We start from the raw sequence: 18,791 nt of genomic DNA on the forward strand, positions 1-18,791 counted from the left end.
CGCCCACGCTTCATCCCCAGGGCACGAGCAGGGGACAAGCATGTCCTTGGCCAGATGCCCTTGTGTTGTGCAACTCTGAAGCCTGTGGGCACAGAACAGACTTGCTGGGGACTTTGAAGGAACTCAGAGGAATCGGGGAGAGGCAGAGTCCCTTCTCCAACACTTCCCACCAAACAGAAACACCGTATTCAACCGAGAATACATTTAGGAGCACCCAGGTGAGGGAGGGAGGCCACCCCCACTGGCAGCAAGGGCTGATGGCAGCCACTTCTCACCCTGCCCCCGGAGGAATGGGACCTGCTGCCCCTCACCACCAGCCGCTCCCCTGGACACCTCACCCAGGAGCTATCAGAGGTGTGACCCCATGGGGGACTCCTCACTTGGGCGTCCTCACAGGTGGGTCTCCATGAAGCAGTAGTTAGTGGAATTGACCAGGTCCACCTTCACGACAGCACCAGCCCTGGCTCAGATGGAAGGACAATGCAGCTCAGCCAGGGCCGACTCGATAAGCTGGCACAGCAAGCAGACGGCAAAGTCCTGCCTCAGAACGCAAATGCAGAAAGGCCAAGGAAAACACAAGCATGGCCACAAGAGGGTTGAAAACAAGGAAAGTCCTGCCTCAGAACGCAAATGCAGAAAGGCCAAGGAAAGCACAAGCATGGCCACAAGAGGGTTGACCTGAAGTGAATGAGAGATGGAGACCTGAAGATTTCTTTATCTATTTGAAGAGTTGCGGAGCAAGATGGAGAGACAGAGAGAGAGATCTTCCATCTGCTGATTCACTGCCCAAATGGCTGCAATGGTGAGACAGGCTGGAGCCAGGAGCTTCATCCGGGTCTCCCATGGCAGGTGCAGTGTCCTTCTACTGCTTTCCCAAGCACATCAGCAGAGAGCTGGATCAGAAGTGGAACAGCCAGGACACGAACCAAGGTCCCAGGCCCCTGTGCAGGTGCCTTACACTGTGGTTCTATGGGACCATGACTCAGCATCTTCTTGAGTTGAAACCCTCTTGCAACAGATATTCTACTATGCTTCCCCAGCTGTGGGTGGGCCACAGGAGGTGAGGGGTTCCTGGGTCCTCCAGGTCAACGATGGCTGCTGAGGCAAAGGACAGGGAAAGCCAGAACAGTGCAGAAGGACTGGCCTCGGCCCGGCACCCTCAGCCGGCTCAGGAAAATGGCAGCTTTGACAGTCTTCAAAAACTGTACAAGGGACCAGTGCTGTGACATAGTGGGTAAAGCCTCATCACCTGCAGCACTGGCATCCTATGTGGGCACTGATTTAAGTACCAGCTGCTCCGCTTCCAGCCCAGCCCCTTACTGATGCACAGGAGAAAACAGCACAAAATGGCCCAACTGCTTGGGTTCCTACACCCACGTGGGAGACCTGGAGGAAGTTCTTAGCTTTGGACCAGCCCAGCTCTGATCACTGCAGCCGTTTACGAAATGAATCAGTAGGTGGAAGCTCTCTCTCTCTCCCTCTGTCTCTCCTTCTGTGTGTGTGTGTGTGTGTGTGTGTATGTAACTCTGTCTTTCAAGCAAATAATTTAACAAACAAGCAAATAAATAAATGTTTTAAAAGTTGCACAGGGCCCGGCGTGATAGTGTAGTGGTTAAAGTCCTCGCCTTGCACGTCCGGGATCCCATATGGGCGCCGGTTCTAATCCTGGCAGCCCCACTTCTCATCCAGCTCCCTGTTTGTGGCCTGGGAAAGCATTGAGAACAGCCCAAAGATTTGGGACCCTGCACCCATGTGGGAGACCCAGAAGAAGTTCCTGGCTCCTGGCTTCAGATCAGCTCAGCTCAGCTGTTGCGGCCTCTTTGGGAGTGAGTCATTGGACAGATCTTCCTCTCTGTCTCTCCTCCTCTCTGTATTTCTGACTTTGCAAAAAAAAAAAAAAAAAAAAAAAGTTGCACAAACAGAGGCACATTGTTGCACATAGAGTTAAGTTATCCCATTTGGGAATGCTGATGCCCCAGCCACCCGTGTTGGAAGACCTGAATGGAGTTCCTGGCTTGTGGCTTCCACCTGGAAGAGACCCAACTGCTGTAGGAATTCGGGAAGTGATCCAGGGTAGACAGTAGATCTGTATCTCTATTTCTCTACCTTTCATACTTTAAAATAAGCTTACTGGAGCCAGGTGCGGTGGCCAAGCAGCTAGAGTCCTTGCCTTGCATGCCAGGGATCCCATGTGGTCACTGGTTTGTGTCCCAACTGCTTTGCTTCCTTTTCCGCTCCCTGCCTGTGGTCTGGGAAAGCAGTCAAGGGTGGCCCAAGGCCTTGGTTCCTGCACTCCCAGAAGAAGCTTCTGGTTCCTGGCTTCAGATTGTCTCAGCTGACTGTTGCAACAATGTAGGGATTGGACCAGTGAATGGAAGATCTTTGTCTCTCCTTCTCTCTGATAACTCTGTTTGTCGAATAAAGTAAAATAGATCTTAAACAACATAAGTAAATATTTCTTTATTTGAAAGACAGAATTAGCAAGAGAGAGGGGAAGAGACAGGTCCACTTCCCCAGTCACTGGAAATTCAACAAGGGCCCTAATACAAGTTTTCCATTCCATAAATACTATTTGCCTCCATCAGCAATAAAACCCAAAACAAACTATAAAAACAAATTGACAATTCTGCTCACAAGAACAACAAAAACAGCAAACAAGATAGCTAGGGGCCAGTGCCATGGCTCACAGGCCAATCATCCATCTTCAAGAACCAGCATTCCCATATGGGCGCCGGCTCGTGTGTGTTCCAGCTGCTTCACTTCCGATCCAGCTCTCTGGGACATCAGCTGAGGATGGTCCAAATGGACCCCTGGCTCCAAGTGGAAGATCTGGACGGAGCTCCTGGCTCCTGAGTAGCCTCATCCTGCCCGTTACAGCCATTTGGAGAGTGAACCAGTAGATGAAAGATCTTTTTCTTTGTCTCTCCTTCTCTATGTAAATTGCCTTTCAAATAAATATTCATCAATCAAAAAAAAAAAAAAATACTGGGCCCGACGGCATGGTCTAGTAGCTAAAGTCCTTGCCTTGAACACGAAGGATCCCATATGGGCGCCTGTTCTAGTCCCAGTAGCTCCACTTCCCATCCAGCTCCCTGCTGGTGGCCTGGGAAAGCAGTCGAGGAAGGCCCAAAGCTTTGGAATCCTGCCCCCACATGGGAGACCTGGAGGAAGTTCCTGGCTCCTGGCTTTGGATCGGCAAAGCACTGGCCATTGCGCTCACTTGGGGAGTGAATGATCAGACGGAAGATCTTCCTCTGTCTCTCCCCCACTCTGTATATGACTTTGTAATAAAAATAAATAAATCTTTAAAAAAAAATAGAAGATAGCTAGGGAAAACCTACCACAAACATTTGCAATTTTTCTATACAGAAAAAAAGCATAAAAGAACCAACCAGGGCCCGGCGCCATGGTTTAGTGGCTAAAGTCCTCGCCTTGAATACGCCGAGATCCCATATGGGCGCCGGTTCTAATCCCAGTGGCCCCACTTCCCATCCAACTCCCTGCTTGTGGCCTGGGAAGGCAGTCGAGGACGGCCCAAAGCTTTGGGACCCTGCACTGGCGTGGGAGACCCAGAAGAGGTTCCTGGTTCCCAGCTTTGGATCGGCGCAGCACCGGCCACTGCGGTTACCTGGGTAGTGAATCATCAGACGGAGGATATTCCTCTCTGCCTCTCCTCCTCTCTGTATATCTGACTTTGTAATGAAAATAAATAAATCTTAAAAAAAAAAAAAGAACCAATCAATGAGATGTGCCATTTTCCCAGATGGTAAAACTGAGTGACATAAGGAAGGTAAATTCTCCCTCCATTAATTTCTAAACGCAATACAATTACAAATCAAAGTTCAAATCTGATTTTTAGGTGGCACTTCACTCTGAAAGTTATCTACAGTACAAGGCACAATAAAAAACAATTCAAGGATAACAACTTCAAAATGTGGGTAAGAGGGAATAAAAGGGAAAGTTTATTTTGGACACAAAGAATTTGGGGGCTGGTAGCACAGCACGTGAGGCTCCAGCCTGGTATGCCCATAGCTTACCCTGGAGTGCCTGCTTCGAGTCAGGCCTGCTGGGATGCATTTTCTTGTGAATGCAGCTGGGAGGCAGTGGATGATGGCCCAAGTGTTTGGGCTCCAGGGACAGACCTGCGAGCTTCTGGCCGAAGCCCAACTGTTGTGGATGCTTGGAGAATGTGCCAGTGGGTGGAAATCTCTCACTCGGTCTATGCTCTTCAAATTAATCTTATAATAAAATTTTTAATCCATTTTTTCCATACATTTTCATGAATTTTTTGAAGACCAAACTCATGCTGGGGGCAGTATTTTATTAGATTGTTGAAATCATATTAATAGTCTAAGGATTTATTTATTTGAAAGACAGAGGTACCTGGAGAGTGAGAGATATTTTCCATTTGCTGGTTCACTCCCCAAGTGGCTCCCACAGCCGAGGCTGGGCCAGGCTGAGGCCAGGAGCCTGCAACACCATTCAGGTGACTGCAGGCCCCAAGCACATGCGCCACCCTTCTCTACTTTCCCAGTGCATTAGCAGGGAGCCTGATCTGAAATGGGCCTTGAACTAGCTCCCACATGGTATTCCAGCACTGTAGGCAGCAGCTTAATTTGTAATACCACAGTGCCAGTACACCAGCTTATACACTTTTTTAAAAGTTGGATTATTTTTTTTTAAGATTTATTTATTTTTAATAGAAAGTCAGGTATACAGAGAGGAAAATCTTCTGTTTGATGATTTACTCCCCAAGTGACCGCAACGGCTAGGGTCCAAGCAGGGAGCTGGATGGGAAACAGGGCTGCCGGGATTAGAACTGTCACCCATTTGGGATCCTGGTGCGTTCAAGGCGAGGACTTTAGCTGCTATACCACCGCACCGGGCCCAAAAAATTGAATTATTTTTTTTGAAAGAAAGGGCACTCCCACCCACTGATTCACTCTCCCACACTCACGAAATGACTAGGACCAGCCCAACGGAACCGAAGCACTGGGAACTCAATCTAGGTCTTTTATGAGAGTGGCCATCGCCCGTTGCCTGCCCGGGTCCACATGGGTGGAGAGCCAGAATGAGGAGCTGGGACCCAAACCCAAGGCCTAGGGTGTGGGATGTGGGTATCTCAGGCACTATGTTAAACGCCTGCTCCTTCTTAATTCACTTTAACGATGAAAAAACAAAATCCCTACCTCACACCACTCACAAACCTCAGAGGGAAGAAATATTCACACACCAACACACAACTCCAGCGAGAGTAAACTACTACATTTCATAACAACAAAAACAACCCATGAAAGTCACAGAAGAAAATGCAGATTGTTTAAACACATGAGGTAGGCTAGGAGACAACAGGTGATAGCTTATGGACTTGGGTCTCTTCCACCCAGATGGGAAAGCAGGGTGGAGCTCCTGGCTGCTGGCTTCAGCCTGGTCCAGCTCTGGTTGTTGTGGACATTTGGAGGAGTAAAACAGAGGCTGCAGGATCTCTATCTGTCTCTGAAATCAATAAAATCTACAAAAGTCATTAATATTAGACTCAGCAAGGTAGCCTAGTGGCCCATATGGGTGCTGGTTCATGTCCTGGTGGCCCCGCTTCCCATCCAGCTCCCTGCTTGTGGCCTGGGAAAGCAGTAGAAGACAGCCCAAAGCCTTGGGACCCTGCAGCGGCATGGAAGACCCGGGAAGAGGCATCTAGCTCCTGGCTTCAGATTGGCGCGGCACCAGCCATTACGGCCGTTTGGGGAGTCAATCGGCAGACAGATGATCTTCCTCTCTGTATATCTAACTTTCCAAATAATAAGTAAATCTTTAAAAAAACAAAACAAAACAAAACAAAAAACCAAACCATGACCCAGTCACACTCTCAAGTCTTCCTTCACCATCAGCCCCCCTTCTCCTTTGAATGCCTCACACCCACAGGCTCAAAAACCTTTTTTGGTTTAGAGAGAGATCTCCCATATTCTAGCTTATTCCCCCAAATCGTTGCAACAGCTACGCCTGGGGACAGGCCAAAGCCGAGAGCCAGGGTCTCCATCGGGTCTCTGCCATGAGCGACAGGGCCCCGGGTGTCACCTCTTGCCTGCCCAGGTACAGGGGCCAGCTGGGGACTCAGGCCCTGCTCTGAGAACAGGGTGCTGGCGGGCAGCTGCACCTCATGTGGGCCCCAATCTTTCCCCCTTACTCGCTGCTTACTTATCTTACCTGTTCTTCCCAGTTTGGTTACAAACATCTTGATGATCCTCAAAACACCTGCTACTAACTCGGTGGCCCCACAGGCGTGGGAAAATTATCAGAAGTGGAAAGGCAGTAAGAACTGCTTTGATGTTAAAAATATTTATTTTCTAAAAGATCACACAAAAGTTGGTTGGGGGGTGGGGGAGATGGAGAGGGGCAGGGAAAGAATGGCAACTAGCCTACGTCAAAATCCACACTGAGGAAGGGAAAGAGCTGCCTAAGAAACTAGTGCCTGGGGCCGGAGCCTGGCGCGGGAGCCAGTGGCCCGGGGTTGGCCATAGGGCCCGGCCGGCCCAGCGCGGCACTGGCCCGGGGAGGCCGAGGGGCGCTTCACTCCTTGGACATGTTCTTGATGGTCTTGTGCTCCTTCATAGCCTTTTCCCAGTCACTGCCGTTGAAGTTCTCCGTGACCACGCTCCGCACGGTTCCCTCGTCCAGGCAGTGTGGGGCGATGCCTAGGGGGGAACAGGGCACGGAATTGGGGTGATGGCAACACAATGCACTGCCCCCTTGGCCTACCTCACCCCCCACCCCCCACCCCCCCCGCAAGCATGGCATCGCTACACACCCAGGGTTCATGATGTCACCTATGGGGACCCAGGCCCCGCTAGGAAGGCCGTGGCTGCAGCTGACACCCTCAGCCTTCTGGCTCCCAGTCCCCTGTCCTCACACAGGGATCAGATGCCCTTGAATGATGGATGGCCATGCCAGACAGCACCCAGTACCAAGCAGAGTTTTCTAAGAGAGTGGCAAGACTGCAACCTACAGCGATCCCTGGCAGGTGGGCAGCCTGAGGAGCCCACGGGCCACTCCTGCCACTGAGTGCATGGGACCACGGCCCAGGCTCCTAGTATTTTCTTCTCGCTCTTTATTATTATTATTATTTTATTTGAAAGGTAGATTTATAGACAGAAGGAGAGATGGAGAGGGGGAAAGAGAGATCTTCCATCCACTGGCTCATTCTCCAAATGGTCTCAATGCCTAGAGCTGAGCTAAGGCAAAGCCAGGAGCCAGAAGCTTCAGAGCAACAGAGGGAAAGACAGACAGAGAGATCTTCCATCTGTTACTTCAGTCCCCACAGGCCCACAAGAGCCGGGGCTGAGCCAGGTGCAAAATGAGGAGCCTGGAATCCCATCCCGGTCTCCCAAGTGGGTCACAAGAAGCCAAGGACTTGAGCCATCACTTGCTGCTCCCAGGATGTGCAGGAGCAGGGAGCTGGACCAGAGCAGAGCACCCAGACGTGGGCACTCTCAGCAGGATGTGGACATCCTAAGCAGCATCAGACTCATGGCAGGAGACACCTGTCGCGGCCGGTGTGGCGCCAGCTGGGCCTCCACCTGCTGCCCTGTTCTCCCCTATGGGTGCTAGGTAATCTCGGCTACTCCACTTCTGATCCAGCTCCCTGCTTGTGGCCTGGGAAAGGGGCAGAGAATGGCCCAAGTCTTTGCATCCCTATACCCATGTGCGAGAACAAGAAGCAGCTTCTGGCTCCCAGCTGCAGACTGGCCTCGCTTAGGCTGTAGTGGCCATTTGGAGAAACCACTCCCCCTCTCTCTAATTCTTTCAAGCAAAAAATAAATCACACCTAAGCCATACTCTATTATCTGGTTTTTGGTTTGTTTTTACTTGAAAGACAGAATGACAAAGACAGAGTGAAAGAGAGATCTTCCACCTGCCAATTCACTCCCCAACCGGCCTCAGTGGTTAGGGCAGACCACACCACAGCCAACAACTCCATCCGGGCCTCTCACAGCAGGGCAAGGCCATCGAATGTTGTCTTCCCAAGTGCTTCAGCAGGCAGCTAGGTCAGAAGAAGTAGGGAAAGTGGCAGCTGATCCTACTGAGCCACAATGCTGGCCTCTATTATTTTCATCTGAGAGACACACAGAGGGAGAGCGAGGCAGAGAGAGAGAGAGAGAGGCAGAAAGAGCCCTCACTTATCAGCTAGGCTGGAGGCCGACATTCTGGAGCCGAGTACAAGTCTCCCACATGGGTGGAAGCAACCCAGTTAGCTGAGCCATTGCTGCTGCCCTCCAGGGTCTGCGTCAGCAGGCCGTCAGGTCAGGAGCCAGAGCCGGGCATCTAGCCCAGATGCTCAGATGGGGGACCTGGCTGGTCCAAGCAGCCAGGCCGTTCCCATCTGCTGTCACCTGCAAGGGCCATTCTGAAGAGCGCCTTTCCTCTAACACAAGCCCGCAGAAGGTTCTCGACACACCAGTGCCCAACCGTCCAACCAGCGCCTGCACCCAGGCACCCCCGGCCTCCCTGAGCTCTCTACCCTGCAGCCCCTCCTGTTTACTCACCGAAACCCCCGGGGTTGGAGCGGGGCGTGTAGAAGCTCTGGACACCGCACTTTTTGCAGAAAGTGTGCTGGGCTTTGTGCGTGTTGAACGTGTATGTAGTCAGGCTGTCGGCTCCCTAGCAACAGACAGACAACAGGGGTTTCTGTTTTTCCAAAGGAGTTGTGTAAAAGGCAAAAGGATGGAAGAGAGAGAGAATCTTCCATCCTCTGATTCACTCCCAAGATGGTTACAATAGCCAGGACCAGGCTAGGCTGAAGCCAGGAGTCAGGAGTTTCATCTGGGTCTCTCATGCGGGTGCAGGGGCCCAAGAACTTGGGCCATAAAGTATAGGATTAGCCTACTGAGCCATGACGCTAGCACTCAAAAAAGGATTAAGTGGGGGAAGGGCTCTCATGGTTATGAAACCTGCAGAATCATTTACAAAAGACTAGAAGCTTCTTGGGGATACGGACCCATCTACATTGCCTGGGGACGCAGCAGTCACAGCTTCTCTCAGGGCAGCCGTGGCCTCACACCCTCCGTGAGGCAGGCCTGCCCAGAACGACAGCACTCCTGAGCCACAGCTCACCACGTCCCCAAACCCCACGGCTCGGGTCCCAGGGAACCCCCTCACTGCCCTGGAACTCACCTAGCAGGAGTGAACACATGCCTGACAGACATCGCAGAGGGCCGAGCAGGGACAAAGATGAGGAAAGCCAATCCCTCCATGACCCGGGAAGTGCAACGGGAAGCTTGTCACCATTAGGTGAGAAAATGTGAGCTCCACAGCTGGCTGACAGGGTGCCAGCCCTCCCGCACCAGCAGGCCCGGGGAGCACACGTTCGTCAGACCTCACTACGTGGGCTGCAACATGACAGTCTACACATTCTTACGCACAGAAGTCCACTTCTAGAAACTGCTCCAGGTAAAGTCACTTTATTCCCTAACACTTAAGTATACAGAGTATTGCAGCCTCAGCCATAAAGGCTAAAAACTGTCCCTCAAGAGAGGGTTCAGGTAATTAGGGACACTTGCAACGTGCAATATTCTGCAACTTTTCAAAAGAATGAGGTTCAAGGTTAAATTAAAAAAAAAAATAAAGGCAAAGAATACAACCAGCCGTGTAGGGCGCTATCATTTCAGATTTTTCTTTCTGAAGGATAGATCTCTACATGTAAGAGTGTATTTAGAGAGTTATGCAACACTGGTCTACTCTCAGGAAGAGAAGCTGGGTGGTTGCAGGGCAGGACAAGGGGGTGCAGGAAGGCTTCTCATCACGGTCTCACTTTTTTTTTTGAAGATTTATTTATTTTTATTGAAAAGTCAGATATACAGAGAGGAGGAGAGACAAAGAAGATCTTCTGTCAGCTGATTCACTCCCCAAGCGGCCTCAATGGCTGGAGATGAGCTAATCCAAAGCCAGGAGTCAGGAGCCTCCTCTGGGTCTCCCACACGGGTGCAGGGTCCCAAGGCTTTTGGCCGTCCTTGACTGCTTTCCCAGGTCATAGGCAGGGAGCTGGATGGGAAGTGGAGCTGCCAGGATTAGAACCAGAGTCCATATGGGATCCCAGCGTGTGCAAGGCGAGGACTTTAGCCACTAGGCTACACCTCTTTGCACTCCTTCCCCAAACACCAGGAGACAAAGGCCCTCATGTAGGGCCTGCGTGGTGGCACAGAGGGCTAAGCCACCAGCTGTGATGCCATTGTCCCATATGAATGCCAAGGCCAAATCTGGGCCACTCACCTCTGATCCAGCTCCTGCCTATTTGCCTCGGAAGGCAGCAGAAGATGGTCCCACTACACGGGTCCTTGCACCCACCTGAGTGACCTGGACGAAGCTCGGCTCCTGGCTTTACCCTGGACAAGGTAGACGGAAGACTCCTCTGTCTCCCCCCTCTGAAACTCTTGCAAATAAAGCATAAGTCTTAGAATGAAAAATAAAACAGGGCCCGGCGGTGTGGCCTAGCAGCTAAAGTCCTCGCCTTGAACGCGCCAGGATCCCATATGGTCGCCAGTTCTAATCCCGGCAGCCCTGCTTCCCATCCAGCTTGTGGTCTGAGAAAGTAGTTGAGGACGGCCCAATGCTTTGGGACCCTGCACCCGCATGGGAGACCCGGAAGAGGTTCCTGGTTCCCCGCTTTGGATAGGCGCAGCACCGGCTGTTGCGGCTCACTTGGGGAGTCAATCATCGGATGGAAGATCTTCCTCTCTGTCTCTCCTCCTCTATGTATATCTGACTTTGTAATAAAAATAAATAAATCTTTAAAAGGCCCTCCCAGAGCTGCCAGCTCCCTTCCTGCCCTCCCTCTGGAATGTCAGAGTTACTGCTGTACTGCTGCCCCCCACCCCTGGGGCTCCGTGTGAATGTTCAGACTCCCTGAGTGTCTTCGGAGCAGAGAGGTTCCCCTCTCCCCAGCTGTAGCTGCTCCCCTAGCACCTGCTGTCCTGTTCAACTGGGTGCTCAGGCCCAGCACGTGGGATCTACACTGACTGTGATTACACGGTCTCCTCTCTCTGTCCCTCACCCCCGACCCGGCACCACCACCACCAAGATTTATTGTGTATTTGAAAGGCAGAGTTACACAGAGAGGAGACACAACAGAGAAGATCCTCCATCTGCTGGTTCACTTCCAAATGGCTGCGGTAGCTGAGGGCTGGGTCGGGCTGAAGCCGGAAGCCTAGAATTCCATCTGGGTCTCCCAAGCACTTGGGCCACCTGCTGCTGCTTTCACAGGCACATCAGCAGAAGCAGAGAAGCAGCTGGCACCCTCTGGCATGCTGGCGTCCCAGGTAGCAGCTTAACCCTTTTTATCGCTAAGCTGGCCTGCTCTTTTCCTCCTTTTTAAAAATTATTTTTAATAATTTTCCTTTTCCTCATTTTTAAAACACCAATCTTTTCAAGAGTTCAGTCGACTCTGCCTCTAAAACAGTGCTTCTCCCCCGTGGACACATCTTGAGGCCGGCACGGTGGTGTAGCAGGCTAGGCCTTCGTCTCTGGCACCACGTCCCGTGTGGGTGCTTCTTCGGGCCCAGCTGTCCGACTTCTCATGGAGCTCCCTGCAGGCAGCCTGGGCTCAGCTCTGGCCATTGCAGCCATTTAAGCGGTGAACTGACAGAGGGAAGATCTCTCTGTCTCTCCTTCTCTCTGTAACTCTAGCTTCCTAAAAAAATAATAAATAAGTATTTTGCAAGAAAAGTAGAAACATCTCCCACCTTTTCCCCCCTCTGCTTACTCTATCCCTGAATGTGTTCCTGTGATTTTCTCACCTTTTAGGTAAGCTTGACTAAATAAACAAATAAGTAATTAAAAATAAAATTAAAACAGAGTACGGCCCGGCGCAATAGCATAGCAGTTAAAGTCCTAGCCTTGAATGCGCGAGGATCCCATATGGGCGCTGGTTCTAATCCCAGCAGCTCCACTTCCCATCCAGCTCCCTGCTCATGGCCTGGGAAAGCAAGGGAGGATGGCTCAGGCCCTTGGGACCCTGCACCCACATGGGAGACCCAGAGGAAGCTCCTGGCTCCTGGCTTCAGATTGGTTTAGCCATGTCTACTGCAGTCATTTGGAGAGTGAACCAGAGGCAGATCTCTTTCTCTCTCAGTCTCTCCTTCTCTCTGGGAATCTGCCTTTCCGATAAAAATAATATTTAAAAAATGGGGTTCCCACTCAACCCCACTGGGATGTACTCACCTTCAGGAGCTTGAAGCGAGACGCTGGCACGATGAAGTGTCTATTCTGCTTCTTCTTGCATATGCTGCAGCTACAAATGGACAACAGCAAATTCCAGATCACCAACAGGGCCCTGCAGCTTGGCTGCCTCGGCTCCCAGCCCGCAGGGGAGGCCCATCCTGCCCTCTCCGCAAAGGACGCCAGCTCTGCCACCCAAGGCCCCACCCAATTCTTCACAGCAAAGGGAAACCCCGGATTCCGGTGACGTTTGGAAAAGCAGCATCGGCCAATGCGGGTGTCTCATGACTCTGAACCACACCAAAAACAGACACCCTGCCTCATCTCCACATCACACAGGGTCTAGCTCCAGGTAAAAACGTCACAAAAAATATTAGTCCTGGGGCCAGCACCATGCACAGCAGTGCCGGCATCCCATACGGGCTCCAGTTCCTGTCCTAGCTGGTCCACTTCCCATCCAGCTTCCTCCGAATGGCCTGGAAAAGTTAGTAGGGAGACCGGGAAGAAGCTCTTGGCTCCTGGCTTCAGCCCAGTTCCAGCCATTGTGGTCATCTGGAGAGTAAACTGGAGGATGGAATCTCTCTCTCTCTCTCTCTCTCTCTCTCTCTCTCTCTCTCTCTCTCTCTCCTTCTCTCGCTGTAACTGTTTTTCAAATTAAAAAAAAACCTTTTTTTAAAAATAAAGTCAATAAAAATCATTTAAAAAAATGATTCCATCATGCTTCTTTCGCATTTGGACTCTACTGGCAGCAGCCAGGCCAGTTCTCTGTTGGAGGTGCTGCCCAGATGCCATGAGGTGGCGGCGTGCAGGGGACACCGCCCAAGAACTGCCTGTGTGTGAAGTCAGAGCTTGCCGCCCTCGCTGCAGCGTAACATCAAGCCAGGGCCTGGGAAGCAGCGCCTCTCCCCAGCCTGGCAGGTCCATCTGCCCCACACATTACACAGAACAAGAAGGCTGTGGTACATGGGAGCTTCCTGATGCTTGGCCTGCTGCTACTGCCAACTGTCCCCAGCGCTTAGCTCCTTCCAAGACTCTGCCCAAGGCTTTCAGCTCAGTGCCCAGGCTGATCCAACTGAGACCCAGTAGAAGCTGAGTCTGTGGGGTGACCCTGCCCAATGGGACCAGAGGCTACACTTGCTAAAGTCCTTGCCTCGCATGCCCCAGCATCCCATATGGGCACTGGTTTGTATCCCAGCTGCTACACTTCCCATCCAGCTCCCTGCTTGTGGTCTAGGAAAGCAGTCGAGGACGGCCCAAAGCCTTGGGAACCTGCACCCACATGAGGGACCCAGAAAGAAGTTCCTGGCTTTGGATCAGCTCAGCTCTGGCCACACTGGCTACTTATGGAGTGGACCAGTAGACAGAAGATCTTCCTGTCTCTCCTTCTCTCTGTAAAATTTGACTTTCCAATAAATAAATTTTAAAAACTAAAACAAAACAAAACAAAAGAGTAAGAAACCCAGGGTTGGCATCATACCATAGTAGGGTAAGTCTCCGCCTTACCAACCTCCAGCCAACCTCCCACGTGGGTGCTGGTTCAAGTTCCAGCTATTCCACTTCCAATCCCTGTCTCTGCTGATAAGCTGTAAAAACAGTGGAGGACGGCCCAAAGCCTTGGGACCCTGCAAGCACGTGGGAGACCTGGAAGAAGCTCCTGGCTCTTAGCTTTGGACTGGCCCAGCTCCATCTGTTGTAGCCATGTGGGGAGTGAACCAGCAAATGGAAGATTTTTCTGTCTCTCTCTCTCTCTCTGTAAATATGCCTTTCCATTAAAAATGACAAATCTTTAAAAAAAGAGTTCTATGGCATGCGTACACACACACCCATGCGCATATACATACACTCCCATAGCTCTGTATGTACACACAGACATAACAGGCAAGCTGGTGTTTTTTTTTTTTTTCTTTTAGACTCCTCCCATCCTTGTAAAAGAAATTTATTATTGCTGAAAATTTCCAGATGTACCGAAAATCTGCAACAATGAGCCCTTTTGTAAATCAGCACCGGGCTTCCACCACCACCAGCTCCCCGCCAGAGCTGTTTCCTCTACAATGAAACTCCCCAGATGGGTTGTAAGCATCCCCTTTAAAGCGCGGTGTGAGCCGACCCTGTATTTAAACAAACAAACAAACAAAAAGACTCACTTGCAGTCAAAGATGTGCAGGTCCGCCGAGGCCCAAACTTCAAAACGGACGGCTCCACAGTGGCAACCTCCCGTGTGCTTCACCAGGCCCTGGTATTCGCTGAATGTAGCCAAAATCAGAAAAAATGGTCAGAATGTCTGAGTCTGGATAGCCCGGCTCCCCCTTTGTCTCTTTGTTTAGCAAAGAGGCAGGATGTCTTCTTTAAGGACAAAGCCCAGATTCATGCTTTGGGGGCAAGGAGTGGGTTAGGGTAGCGACAACATCAAGTTTACCAAAGAATAGATTTAATGCCTCTCTTTGTTTAAGAAGACCCCCTTTCTACCCACCGTCACCAACCCAGCGACCGCCCACTTCTTAATCTTTGTGAAAGGATAAAACATTCCCAAAATTTGCAAAAAAGTAAAGTGACAAGAAGAGGAGGTTCTTAACCGCACCCTACCACCAAATACGACGAACAACTGTTCATGAGTTCAGGCACCAAGGAGACTGTGATCAATCAGACACCAAACGCGGCAGACCCCCAAGCAGCCACCAAATTCCTCACATATTCCACTGCAATTATGATGGCAGGTGCTACAGGCTGCTCAGGGAAAAGCAGGGTCCCCAGCGTGGCACTTGAGGAAAGCCCTTGGAGAAAGCTGGGAAGACTCCAATAGCCCTGAAACCGTTCGCAGCGGCACATTTCTTCATGTGACTACACACACACACACACACACACACTAAATAACTATCATCGTTTTAAAATGTGAAGACCGGACGCTGTATCCTAGTGGCTAAATTCCTCACCTTGCACGTGCCAGGATCCCATATGGGCGCTGGTTCTAATCCCACCGGCCCCACTTCCCATCCAGCTCCCTGTTTGTGGCCTGGGAAAGCAGTTGAGGACAGCCCAAAGCCTTGGGACCCTGTACCTGTGTGAGAGACCCAGAGGAGGCTCCTGGCTTCAGATCAGCTCAGCTCCGGCCACTGTGGCCACCTGGGGAATGAATCAATGGAGGGAAGATTTTCCTCTCTGTCTCTCCTCCTCCTCCCTGTATATCTGACTTTCCAATGGAAATAAATAAAATCTTTTTAAAAAAATGTACAGGGACCATCACTGGATGACAAGACTTGAAAACTGACTTGCTTTGCCAAAGGACTGAACATTCTCACCCACACTGCATGAAAACACACAGCACTGTGCCTCACGGAGCTGTCGATACAGAAAAACAGCTCATTGTAGTCTTTTATTTAATTAAGACTGAATGCTAAAAAAAAAAAAAAAAAAAAAGACTGACTGCTTTTCCACGTCTCTTTAAAAAGCAGTTATGTTTCTTTCTTTGCATGTACAAGGAAGTGCTGGCTATAAAACCTCAAATATCCCATCTGACAGCATCCTGCAGCTTTAGATCAAGAGGGATCCCAGGAACTATTTATGTATATGCTCCCCAAAACATTTTTATACAACAAGTTTAATACAAATGACACTTTCTATACATAATTTAATAGACTGGAGTGCAGGGGATGGAGAAAAGTCCCAATTGATGCCAATTAACCTGGGTTAAAAAATATAGACGACCTGTTTTTTTTTTTTTAAATGTCAACTATTTGAAAGTCTTTTTCTTGGCCATGTATCAGTTTTAAGGTAAAAGAAATTAACTTCAATTTGGCATTTCTAGAGATCTTTCTTTTATTATTATTATTATTTTCACCCCCCCATACCCAGCAGCAAGTGGCTGGCAGGATCATGAATACATATTTTTTTTAATGTTGGTTGGATGAATGGCTTTCTAAAAGTTCAGAGTAGACTCTGAAGTGATAAAATGCAAAAAATAAAACGTACACACGAAAACTCAGGATCCGGTCTCGGAGAAGACCCATCCTAAATAAGAGAAACGCCTTCTGGGACAAGGACAAAGCGCGCTGTTTTGTTCCAGAAAAACCGTGATTCTCAGATTTGTTACGAAACTGTAAGGATCCTCTGGTGGTGCTGGTATGTTGTTCAACTTTTTCCCTGGCGTTTTTAACCGTTACAACTCCTCAAATAATCGAGAGGGACTGTGATGGATGTTTGAGGTATTTCCGGGGGCTGCGGACCCCATGAGGGAGGCGTGGTGGTGTGGAGGGGGGTACCGAAGCCAGTTCAAGGCTTTCGCCTGAACCGCTCTCCGGTCATCTTGGGGGAAAGCGAAAAGGGGGAGCCTCACCCCTCCAAACACACTCACTGCCATTGGGGGGAGCGTCCCAAGCTCCATCTCCCGGGGTTCCCTCAACACATCCCCGGTCCTGTTCCCGCCCCGCCAGCGCCGGTAACAATGACAAGGGATCCTGGTGGGGAAGGTTACCAAAAACTGTCGGGAGCTCCTACCCCCAAGCTACCCCCTCCATCGACCGCACCCCCTCCCCAGCCCCCACCAGCACCTCAGAAAATGTGAATAATAATAATAAAAACAAAACACCACAGACCCACGTGCAAAACCAACAAAGACGCACACACGGGAGGAGGGAAAGTCGTGCGAGCCACGGGACAACAGGCACCACCGCGCCGGTGGCCAAGCAAAAGCCCCTTTGTGTGTCGGGCCTGGCGGGCCGGCGGCGGCGCGCGGATGCGCGGATGCGCGCGCTTTCTCAGACAAGCTCGGGGGTCCCCCAGCGCCCCCCAACTCCGGACCCCGGGCCGCCCACGCCGTCCCTTTCGAACCTACGCGGGCCGAGGCCAGCGCCCACCGGGCTTCACGCGGCGGCCGCGGCGGCTCCGTTACGTGGCAGGCGCGCGATCCAACCGTGCCACGGGGCCCCCACCCGGTGCCACCCACCCGGGCCCCCCGGCTGCGCGGGTGGGCGTCCGCGCGGTGCCCATCGCCGGCCCCGGCCCGCACTCACAAGGTGTCCAGCAGGAGCTTGGCGGCGCCCTCGAAGCTCAGCCGCTGCCGCTTCTGGAACGTCTCCCAGCGCTCCCGCTGCTCGCCCAGGTCCAGCGTGGACACCGAGGACGTCTGGGTCGCCGGGGTCGGGGGCGGCGACGGCGACGACGACAGCGGCAGCGCCGGTTCGGCCGGCTGCTGCTCGGGGCCCGCCTCCTGGGCCCGCGGCGGAGAGCGCCTCGGCCCCCGCCTCGCCGACGGCTGCTTCTTGGCCGCCTGGCTCTTGCCGCTGCTGCCCTGGCTCGCGGAGCGCCGTGGGCGGTGGTCGTTGGAGGTCGAGGCGGCGGCGGCTCCGGGCCCGCTGGAGGGGCCCGACCGTTTCTGCCCGCGCGGAGCGGCGGCCGCGGAGCTCCTTGCCCGCCGCATGGCTCCCGCAGCCTGGCGCGCAGGCCTCGCAGCGACGCGCGTCCCCGGCGCCCCGCGCGCGCCCCCGCCGCCCGCCAACCCGCAGGCCCAGGAGGCGCTGCGTGGGGTTGCCCCGGCCCTCAGGGTCCTGCACCTGCCCCGCGCCGGCCCACGGGTCTAACGGGACCGCGCGTCGCACAGCCTGAACCCCGATTGACCCATGCGAAGCACCCCCTCAGAATCCTAGGGGGCTCCTGTATCGTGCCTCTGAGGCTTGGGGCAGGCCTGATGACTCTCACAGCGGGGAAGGGGGTGGCCATAGCAGCCTCGGGTCCAGGATGCAGACATTACCCTGCCTTGTTGACACTGTCCTGTGCCCGGAGTGTGCTGATGTGGGCCAAGCCAGCCCGCACCTGCTGCACCTGCTGTGTAAACTTGGTACTTGCTGTCATATCGTAAAACAAGCATCCTAAGGATACCGATGGCTGGCTGATTTGGATGTAATGTTGATGACCTACACGAACGAACCACGTTCAGTTCCATGAGCATGGAGTCCCTCGATCCAACTCCAAAGCTTTAACACAAAAATCTCGGTGATGATTGCCTAGGCCTAAACAGTTGCTCTTTTTGATTAATAGATTCCAAGAAAAAAAATTTTCCACGTTTTTTTCTACTTTAATTACAATTTTTTTTTTTTAAGCAATTCCCTATGTTATTCCTCTTAGTTTTATAGATGACTGAATTACATGCATAGTTCATTTGCTTTGCCATTTGGGGAGGAGATGGTAACAGACCAGATACCAATGACTGCATTTCCTAGGGAGGGTGGCTCTATCTGTATCCATTTGACATTTATATGGAATTTCCACTGTTCTTGAAATTTTCTAGGAAATCATTTTTTTTTCCATTTTTTTCATTGGACTTAGTGTTTACAGCAAAGTGCACATGTCTTAAATATATAGTTATGTAACCACCACCAGTTCCCTGGTTTGGTTTCACCTTTTTATTTTTCCTAAGATTTACTTGTTTCAAGGCAGAGTTACAGAGAGGGGCAGAGAGAGAAAGAAAGGGAGAGAGACAGAGACAGAGACAGAGAGAGAGAGAGAGAGAGAAATCTTCCATTGGCTGGCTCACTGTCCAAACCACCACAGCAGCCAAGCTAGGTCAGGCAGAAACAGGAGCCTAGAAGCCCATC

The 18,791-nt window shown here is 51.6% G+C and overlaps 1 protein-coding gene across 1 annotated transcript; it reads right to left on the reverse strand.

Annotated features, from left to right (window-relative positions):
• Window positions 1-6,376: 6,376 nt before the first annotated feature.
• On the reverse strand, window positions 6,377-17,632 carry CENPV (centromere protein V). The gene is made up of 5 exons (XM_036496130.2): window positions 17,211-17,632; window positions 14,349-14,447; window positions 12,208-12,277; window positions 8,538-8,652; window positions 6,377-6,689 (listed from the first exon to the last, which is right to left on the reverse strand). Exons 1-5 carry the CDS (start codon window positions 17,615-17,617, stop codon window positions 6,565-6,567), a joined length of 816 nt encoding a protein of 271 aa, XP_036352023.2. The 5' UTR covers window positions 17,618-17,632; the 3' UTR covers window positions 6,377-6,564.
• Between the last annotated feature and the right edge of the window lie 1,159 nt (window positions 17,633-18,791).

The sequence above is a fragment of the Ochotona princeps genome, chromosome 17, assembly GCF_030435755.1.
Source record: "Ochotona princeps isolate mOchPri1 chromosome 17, mOchPri1.hap1, whole genome shotgun sequence".
Taxonomy (NCBI): Eukaryota; Metazoa; Chordata; class Mammalia; order Lagomorpha; family Ochotonidae; genus Ochotona; species Ochotona princeps.